At 40.6% G+C, this 20,270-nt stretch overlaps 1 protein-coding gene across 1 annotated transcript; it reads right to left on the bottom strand.

The window, feature by feature from the left end:
• Window positions 1–8,108: 8,108 nt before the first annotated feature.
• LOC139743643 (cytochrome c oxidase subunit NDUFA4-like) lies at window positions 8,109–18,335 on the bottom strand. Its single transcript, XM_071654111.1, has 4 exons — window positions 18,216–18,335; window positions 12,403–12,491; window positions 11,061–11,121; window positions 8,109–8,899 (listed from the first exon to the last, which is right to left on the bottom strand). Exons 1-4 carry the CDS (start codon window positions 18,261–18,263, stop codon window positions 8,840–8,842), a joined length of 258 nt encoding a protein of 85 aa, XP_071510212.1. The 5' UTR covers window positions 18,264–18,335; the 3' UTR covers window positions 8,109–8,839.
• Between the last annotated feature and the right edge of the window lie 1,935 nt (window positions 18,336–20,270).

Here is a 20,270-nt window from a genome sequence, read left to right on the forward strand (position 1 = left end):
ACTTTGTCTGGGATCCCTCCAAACGTTCATTAAAAAATTAGTGCGTGGATAAACGGCAATATCAGGGCAGACAAAGGATTAGGACTCACCCTTCCATCCGGTAGCTAGTTGCCAGCCACCGTATGAACCTCATGTCTGTACATCTAGTACAAGACAATGGTTCATTCATTGATGGTTCATCATTGTTGGCGGGCGTCGATCCTATCTTTGATAAACTTGCTCAGCTGAGCGAGGATGTCCTTATTGACCGAGTCATTGAACTCCTTCGCGTCGGACAGCTGATGTCAGCTTCACGTCAATTCCGCGCCACAATTCCGGAAGGAAGCATTGTTGCTCGCTAATTGTTGCTGCACCACTGGAATAGGCTTCACATCTGCAAGTATGATGTATATAAGCCTATAAATCAAACTGGTTGTACAATATGTGGCAATGGCAGAGGTGATCGGGAGTCACTCGTTCTCTGCTTAACAGACTTGACAGTAAATTGGCCTTGGTAAAGCGCACATGTAAATGGACAATCTTGCGCTTGAGATTATATCTGTGCATATAATATGCCATGAAGTTCGACAAACATCTGGCAATGGGTTTACATACGATGAGTCGCAAATGCAGGCCTACAGAAGCTGTAAGTCAAAGACCGACTGCTGAACAAGGAATTAGGCTTCCACCTCCCGGCTATACAACTCATGCAAGTCAATCAAGAGCACGTTATTACCGCGGGTATATATGTAGGTTTTCTATTCAAGCCAGAGAAAATAAAATACTGAGTACGCAGAGGGATGAAGAATGTCTTGGTGGTCACTGACTGCTCACTACAACCGGAAGCGCTCTTGTAAAGCTTTTCCGAGTTAGAGATTGGGGCGGACTCACGTGGTTCCAGAGATAGCTGTGTGGAGTTACTGAAGGAACTAGAAAGGGCCCGGCCTATAGGTACGTCCACTATAGAACATATCTACAGTGACTACGAAGGTGTTTTAAGGCCGTGTGAAGTATTCATGAGCGAGGGTCGTTTTATGATTACATTCTGGAAGACGGGGGAAGCCGAATCGAACTTCAACCCAAGTTGAACACGATCAGGGCAAACTAACCTTCACTTTCTGGGCATGGAAATTTTATTCATCCAGTATAATACATGTAGATGTACGTACAGATCAGTACAATACTCATGTAGGACCTATACTATGTACAAAGAATGTCTTTAGTGAGTGGTCACTGACTTGATGCAAGCGCTCCAGCTTTTTCAACCAGATATCAATCCGCATTGTGGCTATAACTGCGATGGAATACTGTGAGTATAAGTTATACATTATATACACAAAGTATAAGGTTTATCGGTATAGTCTATAATGACGACGGTGTTTTTTTTTTTTTTTTTTTTTTTTTTTTTTAAGCAGGTCAAGGTAAACATCAGCTATGTCGAAATGTACACCCTAGTACTATCCGGAAGACGGCACGTCGAAGCTAAATCGAAAGCCCCACTTCATCAAAAGTCGATCACGAACACTAGCCGCGCAACTTTGAAAAGAACCAGTGTGTAGATTTTCAGATATGAAGTACAGATGACATCACGTTGAGATCGAATGTCGATTCTTGGTGGCCAATGATCATCTTACCCAAAACGCTTTTGTAAGACGCCTTTCCGACCACAGATCTATCAACATCTATCTATTGACTGAGAACTGTACGGAGTAATAAGTACTCCATCACACTGTGTCGATATCCACAGTGACCCGTGACGAAGGTGTACGAGGCAGCTCGAAATGCATGAGCCAAGGCCTAAGCCAGGGTCGAAAACGAAATGTCCGGAAGACGGCAAAAGCCGAGTCGTAGACCTGTTTCCACCATAGTCAATCAAGCACTAACCTGGCCATTGGAACCAGTATGCACCATTTCTAAACAGTATGGAAACATACTCATCTCAGAGACCTCCGGAGGGGTGTTAATGTCTTGGTGGCCACTGATCGCTGTGACCCAAACCGCTCGAGCTTTCTAACCGAGAGATTAGCAGCACTTACAGTGGCTATTATGTGTGGAGTAGGTATAGGCCAATAGGTACATAGTTCACTGTGATGTAGGAGGTATCCACAGTAACCACGAAGATGTGTTGAAGCAGTTCAGAGCTATATGCCTATTATGTACATGAGCTCTCAGCACTGATTCGTATTCAGACAAGCAGGAACATAATATACCGATCATCAACAGGGGAATTGTATGACGAAACGGTTTAATGACACCCCATAAAATCTTCGAAATAGCCTATAATTCGTACGTGTTGGGGAACACGGGGTCCATATCAAGTGGCTTCACCAAATTGGAAGAGTATGTAAAATCTCTAACACACGCTATTAAAGAGCATCAAACGCTCATAGACAAGCTATCCTGCCTTTCTGTGTTTGTGGAAGAGTTTCATTATCTTCCTCGATTTGCTCGAACACGTACGTATACGCCTATACAGGACTACTCACCCACCTCAAGACTAACTCATGTAAGGATTTCGTCAAGCACTTCAGGATACCTACAAAGTTAGAAAAAGAAAACCATAAAACTGCTCGAGACAAGCAGATAGACTACTTGTGAACAGATAACTAAAGCAACGGATATAGTCCTCAATTGGTCATGGAAGAATGTGTGAAGGTGCTTGTCACAAATACGGCTATACGAGATATCAAAGGACGTCGAAGGTAAAAAACTTGCATAATAATATACTTCTATAGTACTGAATCACAATAATTATGATGGGATGTCCCCTTAAATTGTGGTCATGTAGATGACCGGGCGCATCGCGGGGGCGAAGGTTGTTTCTCCCATCATCATCAAGGAATTTTTTTAAAACTCCCCATACACTTCCCCCTAGGTTTGCTCTGATTTGATGTTTGATCCGTAAAGCAATAATAACACACTGTATACCACGCAACAATTAAAGGATGTATCGTGTCCCTCTGCCTGCTTGGGTAACATAGACAGAACCTGCATGCCATACCAGAAAGCTCCTAAACACTCTGCAAGCACAAATAAAACTTTGTGTGTAATCGTATTTTGTTTCTCAATGAGGGAAGGGTTAGGTCGAAGCTGAAATGTTGTGGAGTGCTTCTCTTTAACATGGGTAACTTCGTGCATTAACTCCACCATGTTCTTCCTTCGAAAAGAACTAAGATTTGGACTGTTGTCATACCGACGTTCTTCCGCTATAGTATCGGCCTCTATAGGCTACATCAAAACTACGTGTACATTTTCATTATCATTTGGCGCAAACCGAATATGAATGCCGATAGCAAGCTCGTCCGAAGAGGCCTCTGTTCTCTTTGTTCTCTCTGTTGATGCATACATCATTGGGGCAAGAATGATTATAATATGTACAATAAACTGGAGGATATACATGGATTAATCATCCCACATGAGCAAGCTTTTGTATGTTTAGCATTGAAATCTAGTGATCTGCTGGACACTTTTATCTTGAATAGTTTAGTGTCTGTCAATCAAAAAGGTATAAGAAAGATGCATTTTCAGGGACAAAATGAATGGCTTTTGATCTGGCTGCTTGTGCATTTTCACTTTGTGGTGGCACGACATTCTTGCTCCTGCACCAATTGCTCTGGACAGTCTTATTTTCCCATAGGACTTAGGGTATGGGGTGGTACAGGGTTATGATTGTTGCCAGAGCAAATGTCATGGAACCCCTTTCTGCATGATTGCACTTACTAAATGTTTGTAACATACTTACATGGAACTGCTTATGTATCTCTTTGCCTTATACACCTGTATACCCAATATAACTACAATGTATTACTATTCTCATACACATACGGATTATGCGTGTATGAAAAAAACAACAGTGATCTCTTTAAGCGTATGGATAGTAACCACATCCGTTCGCGTATGAACGGATAAGTTGTAATGGAAAACTACTCTGAAGTTTATGCCTTTTAAACAATACCCTTCGCTCTCTCCTGCAGTTTTATTTCTCGTGGTAAGAAATTTTGTTATCCGGACGTTGCCCCGATGTTGTCAAGATGGGGTCACATAAAACAGGGTTAAGTAATGATTGCACAATCATCGAACATACCCCATCCCCAATCCGAAACTCCCTAGAGGAGGTGAAGGAAGCCATGCAGGGGGTATTCAAAAGGGTGCACGTCACAAGTTCACCACCCACGTGAAGTCATATGACCTACCGTTGCTCGACACTACGCAAATAGGGCTCCAGCAAACAGCTCTGGGCCCTGTTTCATAAAGCTTGTTATCAGTGACAACTGCTACATTTCTGTGACAAATTTGCTCTTAGCCAATCAGATGCAAGAATTTCCGTAGCTTATAACAACTATGGCAATTTATCACTGATAACAAGTTTTATGAAACAGGGCCCCACTTTAAGACCTACTTTAACAGTCCTTTATACAAAAAGTCAGGACAACGTCCGGAGAACAAAGTCCCTTGTCTCGGGCGATAAGAAAACTGCAGGAGAGGGCAGCTGCAGACACACACTGCAAACCTGCCGCAAGTAAGTTTTCACGAAGTGTACCCAATAATGCGACCGCGGCGCCCCTGCGCCAGCACCGACCAGCGCCACCTATTGTTCTATATTATGCAAATCTAGGCAGCCAATCGTGTCAGCGAACAAAATCTGGATGCAATCACTCCTCTCAACTACATAGAAATCAGTGATTATATACAATCCATGCACATGACCAGTGCATGGTGTGTCAATTATTTTCTCTCTGCAATGTGTGTGTTGAGTGTATCAAAGGAAATTGGTACTACGGGAGCGCTCTAATACCTAGATAGGTTGTTGGGGTAAAGTTTGGGTAATGCCTGGGTAATAACCTCAGTTGGCTTGGGTAGATTTTGGTAGAAGTTACCGCGACAACGGCCGAGGACCATGAGCCCGTTTCAACAGGTATTGTAATGTAAAATGGGAAAAAAACACAAAACACAACAAAAACAACAAAAAGCTTGAAAGGCTCTGTTGAGCGTAAAAACAGGGCTTGAGAGTAAAAACTGCTAACCCCAAGGACTTTGTTAAAACAGGAGTTGCCTGCATAAGACAGCACATATGTATAACACAAGCATCTTATACAAAAACATGTACATGTGCTCCACATTCGAAAAAGAACAGCGGACTCCCGTTGCAACAAAGTCCTTCGTTATGTACAAGTGTATATCAAAATTTTGTACAATCGATAAAATTAATAGTAAAAAAACATAAAGCGGATAATGTTGTAGCCTGAATTTTTAGTTTGTTGTATCTCCGGTTAAACCGGATTTTGTTTTATAAACCATGTTCATTATTACGGGAGTGCACTGCATTCTCACACATCAGTCTGTACATAATTTCAGGAGCTTTCATATTGTGATAGAAGCCTAAATAAGATGAAAGAAAACCAAATACACATTATAGTGAACTTTGCCCGAGTCCAATCTATGTGGACTGCTGAACTAAGAGAAAATTCAAGTTATGACGGATTGAAGTAGACCTTTGACTAATTGTGAGGTCAACTTCACGCAAGATTGGCTGTACAGCTGTGGGTTGAGTGAATGCTGCAATATCAGTGGAACACATCAGTGAGGTTTTAGAAAACTCATAACAATCCATTCAAATGTGATGAATCATTACAGCTTAAATGCAGCCTCTCTGAATGACAAAACTACAACAGTCTGTGATGACACATGGAAAGTACGTATGTAGAAATCCCAGGAGAAAAAAAAAAAATCTTTACAAGTGCATTCCCTCAATTTTTAACCCTATTTCAACTGGGCTATTTGAGACCAAGTTTTTTCAGATCTCGGCCGCCGATTGCCTGAACATAGAGCTGGATGTCAACTACAAGTTTACATTGTCATACAGTAGAAGAATATACAATGTCATGTAGTTTTTCTATTTTTAATGCATGAAATTTGTATTTTCACCTGGTCTTTGCATAGGTCCAAAAATCGCCTTAGTCGAAGGTCTTGAGTCTTCTTCTCGCTTCATATTCTATCAATTTTAATTCCTCATAACTTCAATTTTCCAAGAATTGCCCAAGTGGAAGGTCATGACAAGTCCTCTTTTCTTAACCCTAATCCCACCGGGGGTTGGGGCTTTTCGGCCTCCTTCAAATCTCGGTCATGGATCGCGCGATCCTCGCGAAAATTTGCACTAAGGTAGAGGCCAATGGAATCTACACGACAGTGTAGTTAGATTTTCCAAATTTTAATTTATGTATTTTATATGAATTAATTTTGGCTAATTTATGCAATTTTTTTTTTTTTTTTTTTTTTGCCTACAACTAAAAAAAAAATGAAGCTCCGTTACAAGACTTCTAATTTTTGGTGAACATATTCTTTTCAATATCCTCAACAGTAATATTGAAGCAAACATTCGGCTTCATAATTATTTCTTATATATCTTATTGTTTATTGAATTTCTTATGAATTTCGTTGTTTTTTTACATTTTGTTTTTGTTGGGTTTTTTTAGCGCCAAAATTTGTGGCAGAAACTTTTAAAAGCATAATCAGGCTAAAATAAATCATTATCAGCCATTGAAAGTAAAAATATTTTCATATGAATCAATTGCAAAAACACAATTCACATTGGATTTGTGCACAAAATCATGTTTTGGGGCAATATTTGGGACGACAAATTTTTTTCAAAGGGGCGTGGCTTCAAAACAGTATGCCCAGGAGCGACAAATTTGGTCTCAAAAGATGCACGATACTTGAAAGAGAAAAGTCACAAAATGTCGCGGCAAGAGCATCACGCGTTGCGGAATAATCACGCAAAACGTCCAGGGGGGGGGGGGGCAAATCCCTCATAACCTCAATCCCTCATAACTGAAACTATTAAAAAGCTGCTGTGTACGCCAAATATTTCGCTAGGTTTTTATTTTCTCAAATTTTGCGAGTCAGGTGCTAATCGCAAAATTTAAGACACATGAAAATATTGACTCTGATACCGATGTGGATGTGACAGCGTGTACACTAAATTCTCCATTCAGTACAGGACTTCACGATCGCGTATTTAACAATTGTACTTGCGAAATCGTCAGGAATTCCTGATTCACGAAAATTTAGACTCGTGAAATATATGGCGCATACAGTATTCCTTCTGTCCACATAGATTCAACTTCGGTAGGGTTGTCTGTAGACTTACATGTAGTAAGGGTAATACCATTCTCCATGCTTTCTGAAAAAGTAAAGTCAAGTGCTCTTCCATTATGCTTGAACTGCTGAAGGGATGGTACAGTATTGGTGAAGATGAGAATTGGGCTTTCAACTTTTTGCAAGATACCAAGAAAACAGTTAAGACATACACTGTAGTACAGAACATACCATTCTAAGAGGAATTCAAAGTTTATTTGATGAAAATCGGGTTGACTGAAACATTAAAAAAAAAAAAAAGCAAAGTGATCGTAAAAAAGTGTGGGTCCCACACTTTATTAGAATCGCTCGGTTTTGGATATCTCAGCCATTTCAAAACCAATTTTCATCGAATAAACATTCAATTCCTCACAGAATTACATGGCCTTTCATTTTTCACGAGAGGTTTCTCATTATCTCATCAAAAAAGTAAGAAACCTGAAATTAGGTCTCAACCAAAATCATACAATCCCTTTAAGGTATGTTGAAATGCGATGAAAAATATTCTAGCATTCCTTCAATTCACATATGCAGTGGAAACTCAGTACGTGTATAACAAGATCCTTGGGACCAAGACATCCTCAGGATCCTTGATCTTTAAATCACTGACTAGTATTTTGTTATATAAGCAGGCAATAAATAATACGAAACAAAGGAAACAAATTCATTCAATTCCAACAGTTTTCTTTCGTTACATTGAAATTTTGTTTTAACTGAACACATAAACAATAAAAATACAGTACAAACAGCTGATAATGTTGTGGCCTGAACTTTTACTTCTCTGTAACTGAAATTTTGCTATAACCGTGTATGTCATAATGGGAGTACACTGTATCAGGTATTTTGTTATACTGTATCAGACCTCTGTACTGTATTGAGTTTCCACTGTACATGTACTGGGGTTCCATTCTCCTCTATGACAACCACCACAAAACAATCAAAAAGTTTGGGCATGATGAGTAGGCTCGCTGCAAACACCAAAGAAATGGATGCTATTGTTCAATAAATCTGTCAAATTTCACATCATTTTATTGAGCATGTCTGCCCATATAACACAGTGCAGATCAAATACAAGTGAATGGCCTGTTTTTTTTTTTTTTTACACTGGACAAAGACTTAATCGACACTGCATGTATCATATCTTGGTCTTCTGCTTAAATTTGTGGTAACTTCGGTATCCATAAATTGAAAACAAGTTTAAAGTACAAGTCAATAAAGTAAAGAAATTTTGTGCTTGTTAAACTTCAGCCACTATTTTGAGCTTTACTGTATGACACACTGTGTCATTATCTAACCCTGCTTGACATAGAACCGCAAACTCTTTCGATTTAGCAATTCTGGCAATATGTATTGCAGTAGAATTTGAAGACCCACCACTACCACACAATCAAATACAGCTAAACCAAATGAAAACAATACATTACTTATTAATGTCTTTATGCAATCCCTTGTCAGTGTAAGGTTGTTTGTTTGTTTGTTAGGTTTGCAGAAAATTGAAGGACCCTTAAAAGTTAAGTTCTACTGTTAAAACTGCATGGGGTCCAGAATTTCAGTCATCTGAAGCTATGACTCTGCACTGAAATGTTACAGGCACAAACATCTTGATATATATTTCAATTATCAATACATTCACACTTTGTACATATAGCTCAGTCATGGAAACTCTCTGCATCCTAAAGTTGGTACATCAAACATTGATGAATATGAAGACATTGGCACGATTAAGCTAAAAATCTGGACCGTTCTTCTTCAGATTCTTGTAGTCAATCTTCCCAGCAGCATAAAACTGAAAGAGAAAAGAATATATAAGAACATAAGAACCTCTGGTCAAGTGACAAAAAAAAAGGACGAAAGATGGAGGGTGGTTTATTTTTAAAGTGGTGTGGTGTACATGAACATAAAAATCTATTCTACATACAGTATATTGTATCTTAAGTTAACCTGTTGAGTGGAGTCAAAAGGGGCCTGAGCTTTCAATCCTAGCAGAATCTTTGTCAGAGGCAAAATGACAAACAGGCAGGGAAAGCAATCACACACACAAAAAAAAGACTTCACACAACAAGAACAGTCAGGGACAGGCTAGGGACACAGAACAAAGAAAACAAAAGGAGAAGGTTGGAGGTCATGGGCAAGGAGCCCCAGCAGGTAAAGGGATGGGGATTAGAGCAGGAGGGTGGACAGACAAAAGGCAGAGGGTCAGTAATGATCCTGAGGACCAAGGGGGCAACCATTGAAGGAAAAGGATGAATAGGGAGGCAACATCAAACAAGACAAGGAACAACAGAGAGATCCAGAAAGGAAAAGAGTGAAATAGCAACAGCAAGGGGGTGGGATGAGCAAACAGCAAGCCCTTAAAAGGTGTTCAAAGAGGAGGCAACAAACTGAAAGTGAGTGTCAACCAACAAATGCAAGTACATAATCAGATATATACATCAAAGTATAACATACACAATAATGGTAATACAGTAATAACAACAATAATGAAAATATTGACAAAAGAAATTAAGATTTTTAAATTAAAATGTCAACTTCTTTTATCAATATCATTTTCATTGTTGTTGTTATTATAACCATTATTATGTAGATATACTTTGATGTATATGTCTGATTAATTGCATTTGTTGGTTGACTCTCACTTTCATTTTGTTGCCTCCTCTTGGTAGATCTTTTTTGGGCTTGCTGCTTTCTTTATCCCTCTGTTGTTCCTTGTTTATCTTGTTTGATGTTGCTTCCCTATGGTATTCATCCTTTTCCTTCAATGGTTACCCCTTTGGTCCTCAGGATCATTACTGACCCTCCTCTGCCTTTTGGCTGTCTACCCTCCGGCTCTAATCCCCTTCTCTTTACCTGTTGGGCTCCTTGCCCATGACCTCCTACCCTCTCCTTTTGTTTTCTTTGTTCTGTGTCCCTAGCCTGTCCCTGACTGTTCTTGTTGTGTGAAGTCCTTATATGTGATTGCTTTCCCTGCCTGCTTGTCATTTTGCCTCTGATGAAGATTCTGATAGGATCAAAAGCTCAGGCCCCCTTTGACTCCATTTTACTCCATTGGCTCGCCACTATTAGATGAGCAGTTTTTGGCAGCTTTTTTTTTTTTTTTGCTACACTTAACCTGTTGAGGACGGTTTGATTTTGCTACAATATGCATTTCCCATAGATGCTTTCCAAAGCATACTTAATGGGTTAATTGCTATATCAAGTGAGTGTTGGAGTTCTAGCATCCAAGGGGCTGGATTTTCTACCCCCATGATATGTTACCAGAATTTTGTGTGTAAGCAGACATTTATAAGTTGTCATTTCATCAATGTCAGCACAACTTATTGGTCCCTACTGAAGAAAGATGAAATCCCACTTTAAATATTCTGCCAACATTTCTTTTCTCATTTGATAAAAAAAAGACAACACAGATACTGTGTAGTGTGTATATCCAGTCCAGTAAAACTCTGATGTGTCCAATTACAAGTATGCTAACAAAGATGTTGCATGTGTAGCATACAGTCCACATGTATCTAGGGTGCGTGTATGCACAACATAATTCTCCTTGACATATTTGTTAACTTGTGACCTGACACAATGAAATATGACTGGCATGGCATTGGAATGTGGGACAAATCCCCAACGCTAGATACCGGTATTAATCTTGTTGCTTCCAAAATCACACAAGTCTGCAAACAATAATCCGTGATGGCTGTTGTACAGTGTAGGCCTACATTGTTGACCAGGACACAAAGTTAAAGTCTGGAGCTACGTGTATAGACCCAAGTATTATTCATTTCCTCACTTTTGACTCTTTTTCAGGTCTATGTCATCTTGAAATTTTTTTTTCAAAGGTTTTTAAGGTTGACGCTCATAAATCAGACATTAGTTTTATCATCACCCCCCCCCCCCCCCCCCCCACCTGATCTTCAATATTCAGTGCCCATCTGATTAAAACAGGGGTTGTACTGCACCTTCACTTGCTCGTTTGGTTTGATGTTGGTCCATGGCGTGGGATTTGATCTCCTCACCCACCTGTAAGAAATCATACAATTTGTATTGTCAAAATCTGAACATGAGAAAATCTGCAGCAATTCAATATTCACTTTTTGCCTGTCTCTGTCTCTGTCTGTTTGTGTGCAACCTTCACCATTTCTTCTACCAGAGCAATAAAGGTAAACTCTGTTACATGCATTACATTCCATTTTGTTACATGCTTTATGTATAAGAATTATAGCTTTACAAGTTGTATTTCCATGTCTCTTAAAGAGCACATACTGTAGACGTATATAAAGGAGACTATGGGTATTCTCTCAACTTAAATTTGTTTTACATGTTACGGGAAGCTAATAACTCACAAGCCTCTTATTTACAAACCATGTATAACATGGGAGTCCGATACAGGTTTGGAAGAAGGGTAAAACAAATTTAGTCTAATATAATGTTTGCTGAGTGCAATTACACTTGTACACTTTGAAAGACAGTACAATTTGGCTGGAAAGTAAAATGCAACATGTACTCGAGCGTAAGAAACATTTACAAGTTGTAGTGCAAAACAGAACATACATTATGTAACAATAAACATGTACAATTCATACAACCATCTCGTCTACTGTACACACAATGTACTCAACAACTGGCATTGTAAAATTGTTGACAGCACAATCCTCAGCATCAATACAACTGTGCTTATGGTACTGTACATTGCATGTGAACTCTCATCTTACTTACACATGTATGTATGTGTACCATGCAAACAAATTTGCAGTTTAAATACCTACCTTTGTACAAATGTACTTAAGGCAAACCCTGCCATTAACCACATCATAAAAACAAGACTTTACGAGTATAATTGTATCAATAATCCTGATGACTATTCCCCTTATTCACTTTGTTTGTTTTAGCAAGATTTTGTTAAACAATGTACATTGTACAATGTAGTACACAATTCCTGCAGTCCCGACAATCTCATTACAGCATGGTCCACCTGTACTTTACATCGTGATTCATTGTGATGATGACTCTAGTCTAAACTAAGGGAAAAAATGTAGTTTTCTGCTCCTGCATGTTGATGGAATTGGCCAGTATCAGATTATGAGTGTAGTCATAATTCTACATTTCATCAACTGCTGAATTCCCAGGTTACAATCAATAGCATTCTATGAAATTAAACTTTTATTGCAGTTTGTTATTTCTGTTGACACCCATAACCACCAATTCATAACTCGGTACAACAAATATCTGGCTCCTAATCCAATTATGTACAGTATCGTAACTGAATAAAAAGGCTACAAGTGTACATAATTAAATTCTTACGTAGCATCAGGGTTCTTGATCGCCAACCTTCCAAGGTAGAAAGCAGCAAACACAGCACCTCCACCCACACAAACGAATAGAGGAATCAGCTGTAAGAAGATCCAAGAGTACAAAATGGATTATCTCCCAATGATATAAGGCACATGTTGCATAATTAGAGTATACTCGTAGTACAATTATCATGTACCTTAAAGGGAAAGCAAATCCAAAGAGCAATGTGGATTGAGTGAAAACAGCAACATTAGTAGAACACATCAGTGAAAGTTTGAGGAAAATCTTACAATCGAACATTTGATCCACACATTTGTAAACTGTAGGTCTAGACCCAAGCATATTTGCAGAGTTTAAACCACCTTTGTCATGTTTGTGAACACAGGGGCCTCATGACTATGTCCATTGCATGGGCATCTCGCCCCAAGCAAACTTGCCAAGCGCAAGCCATGGCCTAACCCTGGCGCCGGGCGCTGTTAGTAACAGCGCCCCGACGACTTGTATGCAATTTAGTGAAGTAATCAAGTGCACTGTGATGCTTGTAATTCAGTAAACAACTCATCGTTCAAAACGTTACTTGGATTCGCAATGAAAAGCCACATGTTTTAATACCATATTGTTGAATAATTAAAAGCAACCATGTATCCCTCACCATTACCTCCAAAAACAAGATTAATCATCATCACCTTTGAGACCATCTCCGCAAAGTCTGATCTGCGCATGCGCGAATGAATATTCATTTCAGATCTCGGCTAGCCGTCATGTTTTTTTTTCCACATGCATACATTGTGTATTATAACATGTGGTAAGTTTTATCCATACCTGATCGACAGCAAGGCTGTTAGCGCATGCGCTGTGTAAGTTGTACTACAATACGAAGCGCGGAAGGACTAAAACCTTTTAAAAAAATCTTTCACTGGGCTCTTAAAACAGATTGTATTGTAAATCGATTTTCCGCGCCTCTGATTGTAAGTATCTTATCTAACAGTATGGCTACGAATTTTAGTGTAAAACCCTGTATTTTTGTCTCTGGTCACCAAAATACTAACCCATATCAGGTGGTACATCAATAGCCATAGGGCTGCCATGCGACCCCGACTCGGTACGGGTTGGGGTTGCTGGTGCGGTTAGCCAAGGCCAAGCCTCAAGTCCCATGATGACATGAGCATGGCCGTGGTACCACAAAAAAAATGATGTTCGGTAATACGGTCCACTCTCCTACGTCGGCACGAGAAGGCCTAGACCAGTTCTCTTCTCTATCTACATAAATTACAAAATGTTTTAGCCTCGAATTACTACAAATGTATACCCAATGTATTAGTTACATTACTGGATGCAACGTTAGTCCTATACCAGTCCGGGAAACCCGCTCATGAGGCCTGCTACCCCGTACGAGCACTCCTCTGCCTCACGAGGCCTCCGGAGAGCCTCGTGACGCCCCCGGGGAGAGAGACTCATGAAGCTCTCTGTTCACTTGTTATTCATCTCACATCTGACATACAAATTGCCGCAACTTTGCATGGTGATTTTTTGTTACACACACATATCCACTATCCATGATGAAAAGAAGACAAAATTCTGTCTGTTTCTTTTTTACAACAATCAAGTTTTAATCAACCGATGCACAGCGACCCATTGAAACACGGGCACCAGCAGGTTTGCTCAATGCAAGGCTGCCGCACCTAGCGCCCTGATCCGACTAGATTATGGTCTATATACTTTCAGTGCTTTTTTCTGTGGGCGGCTCTCAGTCTCACCTCTCCGCGCACAAATCACTCAATCAGCCTCGTGAAGCTGAAGTCTGACATCTTTTTAAAAAAAATTCGTAACGAGAAAAATAAAATAAGTAAGTAACAAACTAGACCACCACCTGATCTTGTGCATATATTTATATTCCAAATTACTATTCCACACCGAGAGTGATAGAGCAGGTGGGTAGGTCCTATTCCAGTTTGTTGGCAAACTAGTGTCTAATCACTTTGTAGGTATGACACTCCTAGGCTCACTTTCTTCGTCAATCCCGCTGTGGCTAACTTTTGGGCACTTTTTATGGAATCATCCCGCGACGCGATGCCACATCACATCACGTATCCACCACATATCCACATAGAATAATTAGTTCTACAGACAGCGCGCAAGCTGTGAGATTTTCAGAGCGAGCTTGCGCATGGATCAGAGTTTACTGTAAATTTATCCTCCGAAAAGCACCGAAAATATATAGTTGGATCAGGCCGCTAGGTGCATTGCCGCCTTGCATTGAGCGAACCCGCTGGCGTCCATGTTTCGATGGGTCGCTGTGCATCGCATCGGTTGATTAAAACTTGATAATTGCAACTGATTGACAAATTGCCCTACATCAACGTAAATGAGCACTGAATTGATCAGTGTTTTAGTAGTAGCCATGATAAAAAATCATGGGCGTACATACTCGAGCAGGATTCGAACCTACGACCTCCTGATCACCGGACAGGCGTCATATCCACTAGACCACCGAGCTTTCGCCCAACAGCAAGTGTTGGTTCTAATCGTTATACAGTAGCATGCAGCGGGTACTGCTTTGTTATTCAAATTCATGAAATTCTTCCGTCGAGATGTTTTCATTGCAACTGATTGACAAATTGCCCTACATCGATGTAAATGAGCACTGAATTGATCAGTGTTTTAGTAGTAGCCGTGAATTTAAATAACAAAGCAGTACCCGCTGCATGCTATAAGGATTAGAACCAACACTTGCTGTCGGGCGAAAGCTCGGTGGTCTAGTGGAGATGACGCCTGTCCGGTGATCAGGAGGTCGTAGGTTCGAATCCTGCTCGAGTATGTACGCCCATTATTTTTTATCATGGCTACTACTAAAACACTGATCAATTCAGTGCTCATTTACATCGATGTAGGGCAATTTGTCAATCAGTTGCAATGAAAACATCTCGACGGAAGAATTTCGTGAATTTGAATGACAAAGCAGTACCCGCTGCATGCTATAAGGATTAGAACCAACACTTGCTGTCGGGCGAAAGCTCGGTGGTCTAGTGGAGATGACGCTTGTCCGGTGATCAGGAGGTCGTAGGTTCGAATCCTGCTCGAGTATGTACGCCCATGATTTTTTTATCATGGCTACTACTAAAACACTGATCAATTCAGTGCTCATTTACGTCGATGTAGGGCAATTTGTCAATCAGTTGCAATGAAAACATCTAGACGGAAGAATTTCATGAATTTGAATAACAAAGCAGTACCCGCTACATGCTATAAGGATTAGAACCAACACTTGCTGTCGGGCGAAAGCTCGGTGGTCTAGTGGAGATGACGCCTGTCCGGTGATCAGGAGGTCGTAGGTTCGAAATCGAATCCTGCTCGAGTATGTACGCCCATTATTTTTTATCATGGCTACTACTAAAACACTGATCAATTCAGTGCTCATTTACGTCGATGTAGGGCAATTTGTCAATCAGTTGCAATGAAAACATCTCGACGGAAGAATTTCATGAATTTGAATAACAAAGCAGTACCCGCTGCATGCTATAAGGATTAGAACCAACACTTGCTGTCGGGCGAAAGCTCGGTGGTCTAGTGGAGATGACGCCTGTCCGGTGATCAGGAGGTCGTAGGTTCGAATCCTGCTCGAGTATGTACGCCCATTATTTTTTATCATGGCTACTACTAAAACACTGATCAATTCAGTGCTCATTTACATCGATGTAGGGCAATTTGTCAATCAGTTGCAATGAAAACATCTCGACGGAAGAATTTCATGAATTTGAATGACAAAGCAGTACCCGCTGCATGCTATAAGGATTAGAACCAACACTTGCTGTCGGGCGAAAGCTCGGTGGTCTAGTGGAGATGACGCTTGTCCGGTGATCAGGAGGTCGTAGGTTCGAAATTGAATCCTGCTCGAGTATGTACGCCCATGATTTTTTATCATGGCTACTACTAAAACACTGATCAATTCAGTGCTCATTTACGTCGATGTAGGGCAATTTGTCAATCAGTTGCAATGAAAACATCTCGACGGAAGAATTTCATGAATTTGAATAACAAAGCAGTACCCGCTGCATGCTATAAGGATTAGAACTAACACTTGCTGTCGGGCGAAAGCTCGGTAGTCTAGTGGAGATGACGCCTGTCCGGTGATCAGGAGGTCGTAGGTTCGAATCCTGCTCAAGTATGTACGCCCATGATATTTTTTTTTTATCATGGCTACTACTAAAACACTGATCAATTCAGTGCTCATTTACGTCGATGTAGGGCAATTTGTCAATCAGTTGCAATGAAAACATCTCGACGGAAGAATTTCATGAATTTGAATAACTTGATACCGTAGTTATCATGGGTAAACTCGGCCTAGCGGGTAAAGTCGGCCGCCAGCGCGCACAGTACAATTTTATGTACTGTGCGCGCTGGCGGCCGACTTTACCCGCTAGGCTGAGTTTACCCATAACTATGGACATGGTAATTGTTGTTTAAAAAAAACAGACAGAATTTTCTCTTCTTTTCATCATGGATTGTGGACATGTGTGTGTAACGAATCGCCATGCAAAGTTGCGACAATTTATGGACCTACTGTAGGCCTACGTCAGAATCGGGTCAGATGTGAGATGAATAAAAAGTGAACAGGGAGCTTCATGAGTCTCTCTCCCCGGGGGCGTCATGAGGCTCTCCGGAGGCCTCGTGAGGCGGAGAAGTGCTCGTACGGTACGGGGTGGCCGGGTAGCAGGCCTCATCATGAGCGGGTTTCCCGGACTGACGGCCTAGCTATGCACTAGTCAGCTACTGCGGAATACGCAGTGGGTGATTTCAAGTTCGGTGCTAGCCCCCAAATAACAGCGTTAAATCGAGCTCCAACACCGACGGTCAGATTAACGAGGCGATACCGATCAAAATTATCGATCACCAGCACTAGGTGTTGGAATCACAGCACCGCGAGCTCCGCGGTAATTGCGCGACGAAAAAAGTGATTGCGCTTGATTACAGTAAAATATTAAAAGATGTAGACAAAATTGCTCAGTTTTAGAGACATAGTGAGGAAGACAGATTAAAATTCCACAAATTTCATCCACTCCCCTAAATACAACTATCTTAAATTTGCTCCCAGGCTCGGATTTAGAAAGCCATGTCGAGAGTGTTCGTGTACGTTACGTGGGCGACCACTACATTAGCATAATAGACTTTGCACGTAAAACGTATGGACGTGCATAAGAGTCTCGTACGGCAACGCTAACACCAGCACCGAACTTGAAATGACGAAAATGATAATCCCTAGGGGCTAGTGTTAGTCAATTGCGAAAAAGCACGTAAATCGCTAACACAAACGGCGGAGCTCGGTTCAGCAGACGACATTTAACACTGAGCCCAGCACCAACTACCGGAAATACGTCATAATTTTGAGGTCAACTCCCCCCAACACCGACGTGATTTCAAGTTCGGTTTTATCGCCGGTGTTAGTGCTGAGATAGCACTAGCACTAACGCTAGCACCGAACTTGAAATCACCCAGTGGACGTGTGTAGCTCAAAAACACACGTTGTGCTGTGAAATCAGATATTTTCGCGTGCATCTTAATTTCACGAATTTGGTGAGAGCCAAGATTCGCGAAATTGAAATACGCACGTACTATAGACAATGGCAATTCACGAAAACTTCTTGCCGCGAAAAAAACTGTCCGCTATATGTCGCCAAATTTTCATGCCGCGAATATTTCTGGTTTTACTGTACTGCAGTACCGGTACTGTACTGTCTTCAATTCTAACCATTCCAGCATAACAGCACGAGAAATGGTTTTAACCTTGAAGAGACAAACAACACTTCACAAATCTCATCACTTACTGCCTTGTGATTCCTCAAGCTGCTTAATGTTAATCCTTGCATTGGCATTTTCCCTCTTTAATCGGTTCAAATTAACAAGAGAATTTGCAACAGGCGTACCGTCTTCCTTCGCCCTCTTGCTGGATGAGTACGAATATGGCGACTCTAATGTTGCCAGCCTTCTTTTACAGGAAAATTTTCAGAAAAGTCATTAAAAGTCTCTTTATATGACAATAAGCGTCACCATAATAAATTTCAAATTATGATTTAATTAAAATTAAGTATATTTATATATATAAAGAAGCTTAATTGAAAAATGTAAATTTTATTTTGTAATTACTATAAAAGGTCTTCAAATAAGCCTAAGCATTGCAGCCAAAAATTAGCGCTATGTTCATATAGTATTGTGTCTTTAAAAAGCAAGCTTTAAAACAAATTTTAACAAACATGCATTCATGAGTCTTGGCAGCTGCGATATTTTTTTCTAGCGGTATTCGCTTTCGTTTGCCTGTTTCTTCTTTTTCATTCCACTTTCTTCATTCTCTCCCCCTCTCTTCCCCCTATCTCTCTCTCTCCGATTGTGCTGCAAGGTGTACCATAGTATCGGAGCAGTGGCGGATCGGAGGGGGCGCCCCTCTTTATTTTTTTGTTCCAAAAGAAAAGAAAAAAAATTGGGGCACCGGCGGCCCCTCTAATTTGTTAAAGAAGCCTCCCCTTTACGGAATTCCTGGATCCGCCCCTGCAGAGAGCAAGCCGCTGTGATATGACCATAGTACATATTCATTTATTATGCCTCCGCCACGAAGTGATGCCCGGAGGCATTATGTTTTCGGGTTGTCCGTCCGTCCGTCCTTCCGTCCGTCTGTAATGAATTTTGTGGACAGCGTGACTAAAAAACCTTTAGTGGTATCCTAATGAAACTTGGCATGTATGTGTATTAGGGGGTAAAGTTGTGCCTACCAACCTTTGGGTGCACATGCTCAAGGTCAAAGGTCAAAAGTTCATACGTAAAATTTCACTACCATATCTATGCAATGCCGGAAGATATTTTTTTTTTAAACTTATAGTGTATACATGTATTACCCAATAAAGATTCTCTGGTGAAAGTTTGGGGTCGTGAGGTCAAAGGTCAAAGGTCAAAAGGTCAAGTAAAAATATTAAAACTTTTAATTATTTTTTTTCTCCGTACCTTGGAAATTGTTCAAGGTATCTTCATGGAACATAAAGGGCCTATGTATTATACAGGGGGTTGGACAACTCGACCGCGGGATAAGTCGTCCCTGGACAACTCGTCCCTACCCCTGGACAGCTCGACCGGGTCGAGTTGTCCAGGGTCGGGTTTGCGATTGGACAACTCGACCCAACTTTATTTGTGCCAGATTTTTGCAGAATAAAACACATTTTAGTCATTAAAATTGCGTAGGTTAGTGGAATGATGTACGAACAAATGCTTTATCGCATTTTAAAGGCAATTCCTTTTTATTTTCTGATGCTGCGAAGCAATATTTCACGGTATCTTCCCTGCTCTGAGAATCTCGGTGACGGAGCTTTTTCTTGTGACGACAGCCTGTATGGTAAGGTGAAATTTGTTGAGAAATTTCCATCAAATGCTTATGACCAGCAATAAAATGTAGTATTTTACATAGGTATATGTGTTTTCTATCCTTGGTGACATTTTCACGAGCAGAGGAATCATTTCAATATGAAAAATGAAACAAATGTCTATTGTAATGTCGATTCGTCTTCGTTCGTACTTGTTGGTTTCCATATCGCGGGACGCGCGCTGCTAGCTAGCTGCTGAGAGGCTAGGCTAGCCGGCTGAGAGTGGCGCTCGCTCGCTCCCTGTTGGCCATCCCTCCCACCGATACCAGCCCAACTTGTGACGACAGCCTGTTTGGTAAATAAAGGTGAAATTTGTTGAGAAATTTCCATAAGATGTCAATGACCAACAATAAAATATAGTATTTCATATAGGTGCATGTGTTTTCTATCCTTGGTGACATTTTGTGGGCAAAGGAATAATTCAAGTAAGAAAAATGAAACGAATATCTATGTCGAATAATGATCGTCTTCGTT

The sequence above is a fragment of the Diadema antillarum genome, unplaced genomic scaffold (genome assembly GCF_040938485.1).
Source record: "Diadema antillarum isolate AM-2024a unplaced genomic scaffold, OU_Dant_1.0 seq00001099_RagTag, whole genome shotgun sequence".
Classification (NCBI taxonomy): domain Eukaryota; kingdom Metazoa; phylum Echinodermata; class Echinoidea; order Diadematoida; family Diadematidae; genus Diadema; species Diadema antillarum.

What these genes read in the sequence shown, in the direction of transcription:
- LOC139743643 (XM_071654111.1), bottom strand. Translation starts at nt 18,263, where the DNA reads ATGCCAATGCAAGGATTAACATTAAGCAGCTTGAGGAATCACAAGGCA. An exon ending in ATCAAGAACCCTGATGCTAC is followed by an intron (nt 11,122 to 12,402) that starts GTAAGAATTTAA and finishes GATTTCTTACAG; the next exon opens with GTGGGTGAGGAGATCAAATC. An exon ending in AACCAAACGAGCAAGTGAAG is followed by an intron (nt 8,900 to 11,060) that starts GTGCAGTACAAC and finishes TTTCTCTTTCAG; the next exon opens with TTTTATGCTGCTGGGAAGAT.